Source organism: Amblyomma americanum, chromosome 4 (assembly GCF_052857255.1).
Source record: "Amblyomma americanum isolate KBUSLIRL-KWMA chromosome 4, ASM5285725v1, whole genome shotgun sequence".
Lineage (NCBI taxonomy): Eukaryota > Metazoa > Arthropoda > Arachnida > Ixodida > Ixodidae > Amblyomma > Amblyomma americanum.
Window position 1 is genome coordinate 22446135 of NC_135500.1, and position 8271 is coordinate 22454405.

General features: G+C 45.3%; 1 protein-coding gene across 2 annotated transcripts in view; it reads right to left on the bottom strand.

The window, feature by feature from the left end:
• Positions 1-8271, bottom strand: part of LOC144130047 (uncharacterized) — an 836651-nt gene that overhangs the window by 569957 nt on the left and 258423 nt on the right. For both annotated transcript variants that reach the window (XM_077664079.1, XM_077664078.1), the window contains exons 4-6: positions 5070-5085; positions 2873-2967; positions 2732-2785 (exon numbers count right to left, since the gene is read on the bottom strand). In XM_077664079.1, the coding sequence (XP_077520205.1) occupies positions 2732-2785; positions 2873-2967; positions 5070-5085 (165 nt within the window). The remainder of the gene's footprint in view (positions 1-2731; positions 2786-2872; positions 2968-5069; positions 5086-8271) is intronic.

Genomic DNA, 8271 nt, shown 5'->3' on the forward strand with positions numbered 1-8271 from the left:
TTCTAAAGGAAAACTGTTTATTGGGCTGACTTGCGCCCACAATAGACTGAATCACTCGGCAGCGACAAAGCGACAAGCGTGCTCGGCGGTCGCCTAACAGAATGCCCTCCGCTGTCGGCCGTGCTCAAATTAAAGCTGATAGAGAACTTTCGAGATAAAGCGTGAAAAAAGTTACTAGAACATTCCGGAACAAAGTTTAATCAGCTCTTCCTGACTGCGAGCAATAGAGATAAATCTAGTCGCGTCTTGAGTCGCAAACAAAGCGATAAATTGGTGTGGCGGCATACTTGAAAAACGAACAAACACTGCAAATATTCACGGCAATATCAAAAAGCACTTAGCTTTGGACGAATTCGCTTGAGCTTCGAAAAATGCGTCCTCTTTCGACGGCGTCATCATGCGGCACCCACTGAAACCCCAACGCGCAATGTACGGCGATATGGTCCAGAAGATGGCATGCGTCTAGAAAATGCACAGATATTTTAGAAACGTACCTTCAAGTTATGTGGTGAAGTATTCAAGAATAATTTAATTATGGGCGTGTGAATTAACAGATGTTCTAAATAAGCGAGTAGCGAGGTTGTCCGGAATGCACTTTACGTTAAGCCGCCAAGCCACGTGTTGTTGCCCGATATCGCTCGCTAACCAGGTTCATAGCGTTGACGACGAGAACTAAGGATTGACTCAGACCGCGCTGATCCTCTGGCGGCTGAGCGCCAGTTCAAACCATGGATACCTCGTAAGTCGAGGGCGAAGATACTGATGGCGATGCAGTCAACGGCGGAACACGGAAACGATTCTCTTGGTCCAAGAGATGACATAGCAGTACCTGTAATGCTATGGGAGCGTCAATTTCAGTGACGGCTGCCACCCTTACAATGGAAGCCATTGAAAGAAAAGCCCTGAACTCATTCAAGCCACGTCCAGAGGTATTCCTGAGGTACGCGTTATGACTGTTTTTGCATTCTGAACAAGCAAAATCTACAAAGCTTCCTTGACCATCTCAATGCCACGGAGCCATCTATTAATTTTATCGTGGAAGAGGAAATGAATGACAGCATCCTGTTTTTGGACATCAGCGTCAAGCGTGACGCGTGCGGCTTACGTTTTAGCGTGTTCCGAAAGCCGACGCACTCTGGACGATATCTCGACTTTGAATCGTCCCACCCCTTGGCTCACAAGCGATCAGTTATCTCGTCACTACTGAACCGTGCAAGAAATGTCTGCGCAGACCCGGAAAGCTTCAGCAACGAACTTAAGGTGATAAAAAGTGATCTCGAGCGAAATGGTTACCTCAGGAACCTTGTGAACAATATGTCAAAAAACTTGCAACGCACGAGGGGACAACGAGATGGAACCGCTAAAACCATGAAGCGTGCTGCAGTTCCTTATGTACCTGGAATCAGTGAAACCCTTTCCCGAATCTTCAGGAAGCACGGAGTGCACATCGCCCACGTGCCAACAAGCAAGCTACGTGCCGAACTTGTGAACGTAAAGGACCCCCTGCCACGCGCCAAATTTCCTGAGGTGGTTTACCAAGTTCCTTGCAATGACTGCACATCCGTCTATATCAGCGAAACCGGGAATTTCCAGCGACGAATGGAAGGTCATAAAGGCTACGTAAGGAACCATCGCGCATGAAAGAACGCTATCGCCGAGCACGTGCAGGCCACTGGCCACGAGACAGCCTGGGTCAAGGCGGAGATTGTAGCCACAGAAAGGAATAATTTGAAAAGACTGCATCTAGAATCATTAGTCATGCAGACGACGAAAGACACCTTGAACAGGAATCAAGGCTCCCTTCATCTTATCTACGCCAAAATATTAGGAACAATCCTGAAGACTTTATAATCCCGCCTTCTTTGACAGTCTTATTGTGAACAAGGGACCCGTACGGGACCCGAAACGTCATTCTAGTTTGTTTTTGAGTTGGACAGCGACCCAAACTTCACCCTGTTACTATGCACAAGGTGCGACGAAGATCATCCGGCCGTGCATTGCGTGCTTTGCGCTCTGTATGTCTACTTCTGCGCGCGCAGTGGTCTGATAAACTCTCGTAGCTGCATAAACAGCTCCTGCGAGTATTCACGCTGCTACGGTGCGAATCGAGAACAACTTAAGAGAAAAATGAAGCACCAACTTCCAAATGGACAGCATGGAGACATATACCAGGTACCCCCGGTAGAGATAACGAGCCTTTTAAACGGAAGTGTCCTAGCCCAAGGAAACCAACTGAGAGCTGTTAGGACTCGCGCCGCCGAGCCTGCAGAATTTTTTCTTTTTCTGAAGCTAATTGATTAGTAAAAACTAATTGGCCAGCACTTTATTGGCTGGCTGCAGGAATAAAGTGCCAGTTCAGAAGTTCTAGATCGCCTTGAAATACACCTTGCTCAGGAATAATTTCGACCACCTGGGGATCTTTATCGTGCACTGACATCTCACGGCACACGGGCGCCTTTCTGCGCTTCGCCTCCATCAAAACGCGGCCGCCGATGGAGGTCAAACGCAAAAGGCGCCCGTGTGCTATGTGATCTCAGTGCGCGTTAATGACCCAGAGGCAGTCGAAATTACTCCCCAGATCTCCACTAAGGCACCTCATTCCCTGTTCCTTGCTAGATGTGCGAGAGAAGGAACGCGTGCAGCTGTAGTTGTCGCATTTTCGCCTAAAAGGGGAGGCGTCTGCTTCTGGAGTTGCTTTCGCTTTGCGTTCCACGGAAGATTATGCGCTCACCTTCGGAGACGTTCAGTGAAGGCGTGGTCTGCACTCTGGGCCTGGGTTTAGCGGCTGTGGGGAAAAAAAAGCAGATGCCCAATGCTCGCTGCTGCAGTCAAGGAGAACTGCGAACAGCGCCTAGACGCGACGTTCACTCACGTTGGTAGAAGTACATGTAGACAACGATGGCGTTCATTAGCAAGAGCAACACGAAAAGCACGCACAGAAGACAGCTGACGAAAGATCCGCTGGTTCTGAAAAGGCAGAGAAAGCAGCACACTCTGCACCGCTCAGCCACTCGACGCGCACAGCTCGAATACAGTAGATGAAACGAGGCGCGAGTCCGAGAGTGGACAAGCCGATTGGCGCTTGACAGTACGCGTTGTACTTAAAGGGAACACGACAACGAGCAGCTGCCGTTCTGCGTGAACCACTGCCGGCGAGAGCCGACGAGAATGGGCGAAAGCAGGCGCACGCACGGAGATAGCAGCCGACCATCATTTTTCGCATGCGCCATTCGCGCCGATTTTCGCCAGCCGTCGGCAGCAGATCTTCGCAAAGCTCAGAGGCTACGCGTTGCCGTGTACCCTCTAACGCGTATAACGCGTATTGTACGTCCTTGCATCATCCGGTGCTCTCGCCTGTTAAGATGTTCGGCTGGGCGTACGCGCTTTTGTGAGTAGAATCTCTAACGAAGCTATGGCCGGCTGTATGAAACCTACCTCTGCCACTGCGCATATATGAATGCCTGCACATTATAAGAAGTAAATTTCCCCCAAGTTAAGAAAAAATGCCTCAATTTTCCACTTCACATCGTGGACGATCAACAAAAGAGCAGAGGGCATGAGACAAAGTGATCAGTGAGCTGCAGACTTAATCCATTCTGTCCGCGAACATTTGGCCAAGGAGGCGTGCTACTATGTAATTGTCGAGCACGTACACTTCCTTTTTTACTCTGTGTGATCAGCCGCTTGCTGCTAATCAGTTAAGACTTGGGGCATACCTCACTATTGGGTTAGCACAGGTCGAGCCAACGGCATTCCCTATCCACTTCTCTAGTAAAGTCGACAGAACAGACACTTTTTGTTCCAACATATGTGGAAAACGAAAAAAAAATGGTGATCAGTAGAAAAAAAAGTTATTTATTCCCACCTAGCACGCTGGCATAGGAACGAGGCATTCCTTGTATACTTCTGTGCTTAAGGCAGCAGAAGAGACATTTAATTCGAACATGAACCGAACCGGGAAAAGGGCAATCAATACTAAACAAATTATTGGGGCACTTTCGACTACCCTGATGTTCTTCAAGCTTTGCGCCTAACACGACACTGAGGCATCGGCATTCCTTTTTTATGTATACGTGTACTAAAGGCAGCGGAACAGACAAATTTATTCCAAACTGTCAGGAAAAGGAAAAACACTGAACAGCAAAAAAACAAGTGGCGAACGAAAATGAGGCCTTGCTATTCGCGATTCCATTGTTAAGGGTCAGTATCGTGGTTACGTTCAGATGCGTGTTCGAAAAGCCAGAAAAACCTGCAGCAATTAGGCTTAGTGACCGACATGTTGCATTAATCTATATTTCGGTGATATCACTCTACTTCCTACACCCAACTTACAGGTCTATTGATGATGCGCTACGAAATCACAGCTCAAGTAACACATACTCTTAGGAAGGTGCGTCTTTCACAGCACGTAAGACTTTTTCTAACATACGTAGCATAGACTACTGGACCCTACCTTGCGCACGCGTTATCTAAGGACGTCGTCGGACACTCGAAATATGCAAATTTGTAGTGTACTATTACCGAGAAAATGCTTTATATCGAACGGTGTATTTCCGCATTATTTGTTCTGCCGTCTCTTTTTGAAATTGCCTTTCCGTTTCGATATTTCCAATCCTCAATACGCTACTTCCACTTATTTTGTTTGTACAAACGTCGCCGCCTTTATTCCGCATCATTTCAAAAATTTATAAACGGGGCACTGAATTTGTCAAAAGTCGACACAACAGTTGTATTTTGTTATGCTGGAATTTACTTCCGCATAAACTTTTAACGCGAAGAGGTTTAGTAACGTACTTGGTCTGTTTACAGCGAACGTTTATGACACAGTACATCTTGAGCAATCGTTAATAATATTTGCCTCACTTCATATGCACACCCATGAACTTGGCGAACATATCTGCCCAAACAGTAATTTCTTAATTCCCACGAACGCGCAAGCCATGCTTTCGATGTGACGAAGGGTGGCGAGGCGGCTGTCAGCGCGCAGTGCGCTGTTGCCCGCATGTTTTGTAACGCAGCAATTTTACCATAATGGCACATAATGGCGCGGATACAGGAAGGGAACTTACGAGACAGCCGGGCTACCTGAAAGCATTAGAGAGAGCAACGGACTCGGTTAGAACAGCGCGGAATTGCCGGCAGAGGGCAGAGTTGGGCAGAGGGGAAAGGAACAGGTTACAGCTGCGCGATTATCCGAAAGTTGTGACTCGTGTAAAATGTGTTCAGTAGTTTATTTATTTATTCAGCATACCCGTAAAGCCCTTCCTTCAGGGGTATTACATGGGGGGGGGGGGGGGGGGGGCAGTGTAAGAACATATCAAAGAACAGCATTAACTCGCAAAGGAACAATAAACAGGCGAGGTATAACATAGAAAAAATAATTAAGCACCAGAGAATAAATAAAAAGCAGGCGATGAAAACAATATAATGCAAATTATTGGTTTAAAGAAAAAGATTAGGCATAACGGAGATGTAAAGTACAGAAGTAATCACAAAAGTACAGTAAACAGAAAATGGGAAAAAGTAAACATTCAAAACTTTCGAACACTACAAACAATTCAAATGCCAACGTCGCTGCGGATGAGAGTAAGAAATGTGGAGGCGTTAGATTCAATGGCTATGTGCGCCGGTAAATTGTTCCACTCTATGGTAGTGCGTGGTATGAATGAATTCGAAAATGCAGAAGAACGACGCGTGATGCGTTTAACTTTATGCGGATGGTCGAGCCGCGGAAAGAAGGCTTATGGTGATTGGAAAAAATCGTGGTGAAGTGAAGGATGATGACACATTTTGAGGAAAAGTGCTAGTAGTGATAGTTTACGGCGGTAAGATGTCTTCTAATTCGGCGCATTATTTAAGGCAGTGACGCTTATAGTATGTGAGTAGTCTGAAAAAATAAAACGCGCAGCACGGTTCTGCAAAGACTCGATGTTAGCTATGAGATATGCATGATCAGGGTCCCAGATGGCTGATGCATATTCAATCTTCGGAAGAATGTGTGTGATGAACGCGACTTTTCTCAGTTGCGGGGTAGCCAGTCTCAGGTTATGCTTTAGTAGGCCGAGGGAGCATTTGGCGGATGCTAAATTAGATTAATGTGGTTAAGCCATGTTAAGTCTGATTGCAGGTGAACTCCGAAGTACTTGTAAGTAGCTGTAGTTCGACAGAATCGTTGTTTAGGAAATAAGCTGTTGGAATACGAGAACTGACTGCGAGTGAAAGACAAAAGCTTAGTTTTAGAGATATTAAGGGGCACAAGCCAAGATGTGCACCATGCGGTTACTGCATCCTGGTCAGTTTGCAAACATTGTTGGTCAGTGATAGAAACAATATTACGGTATATTACGCAGTCATCGGCAAAGAGCCTAAGTCGAGAAGACACAGCGTTAGGTAAATCATTAATATATATTAGAGGAGGGGCTCAAGAACGCTCCCTTGTGGTACCCCTGAAGTGACTTTAGAATACGAGGAGTTGTAGTTGTTAATGGAGGTAAACTGAAGTCTAGCATTGAGAAAGTCCGCAATCCAAGCAATAACAGCGGGGTGAATATTCAACTGAGTTAGTTTGAGTGTAAACGTATGATGAGGAACAAGATCAAATGCTTTTGAAAAATCTAGAAAAATGGCATCAATTTGACCGCTAGCGTCGATGGATGAGTGCAAACAATGAACGAATCCGGCAAGTTGAGTGTCACAAGAGAAGCCTTTGCGAAAACCGTGCTGGTATTTGAAAATAAGATTGTTGTTTTCCAGGTACTAAAAAATTTGACTATGAATGACGTGTTCAAGAAGTTTGCAGAAAGTATTTGTTTGTGAAATAGGACGATAATTTATCGGAGTTGAACGATTACCTGATTTGGAAATGGGCATCATTTTAGCAATACGCCAGTCATGACGGATGAGACCAGATGATAATGATTGAGAGAGCAGGGTGGTTATTATTGAACTAATGGAGTGCGATGTGCATTTAAGTATCTTATTATTGAAGCCATGTTGGTCAGAACTTGTAGAAATCTTAAGGTTATTTAGTAGCCATATTATACCAGTTTGGCTGGTTAATATTTCGGGCAATGATATGTTAGGAAGTAATCAAATAGCGCAAGTTCAAAATTTTAGAAACGAGTCGAATCCCTTCTCCAAATTTTTCGAATAGTTTTCGAAAAACTGACACCGAGTTTGAATAGGACACGCCGTAGTTTTTTTGACGACTGCCTCAAAAGCATGACAAATTGCCGCGATCGGTGTGTGTGAGAAGGAAGGTTCAACGGTGCAATGCGTTCTTGTCGTGCGGCAGCATTCATGGTGGTCATACACATGGCTGTGAAGACTAGACGACAAGACGGGCACCTGCCAATCTGCCGTATTTATACATGGCCACAAGTCCATGGAATGCGGTATACCACCCCTTCTGTGCACTCCACAACCTTATTCCGGTGTTTCCTTATGCACCCACTTAAGCTGCTAGGAAACGGGTTCATCATCCTACAACATTTTCGACAACTTGTCTCGGGCAGGGATAACCAACCGTATGTACATTTGCTGTTTGGCAACCCTCGCAGTTGAGTCAGTGCCAAACGCCTTGCATGTACAGAATCACCGCCGTCTTTCTTCTGTCGTTGGAATGCTCGGAACGGCAATTCCTGCACTTCTTTAACAAACCATTTGCCGCTGAAAGGAACTTATTCTTGGGATAATCAGCCGAAGAAAAGCGACTGGCTTCCTCGCTGAATCGTAGTGGCCTCAAGAGGGAATACGATTTTTTCATAGCGTTGGTGAGGCACTTGTTCACAATTTCCCTTTAGCAGGCTTCGTATAGGAAGTTCAATAAGACAGTGGTGGTTTGTTAGGCATGGGGTGGAAATAGCAACTAAGGGGTTTTATCGAGAATGTTAACATTAAATATAAATAATATAATCAGGTGTAAACTTGTAGCTCATGAGTGAACTCAAGCAGAGAAAAACACTGATTAAAGAGGCTTAAAAATTGAAAAGTAGTCCACATGCCGGAAAAACATAAAAATCTTAAATTCCTGTAGATACGTGGTTACTATCCTCTCATAGTGTGCTAAAAACAAATCGCTAAGAATGGGTGCTATGAAAAACACTATCCAGACACCGCGTTCCTGGTAATACACACTATTATGTCATTAAGTATAGGTCGCGTTGAAATAAATTTGCAACAGTTCCATGACATCTGCTACTGACACCCCTGAAGCATTGTGAAATGCTGCAGACTCAAAACAATGGACACTATCTTCCTTACAATCAAGGT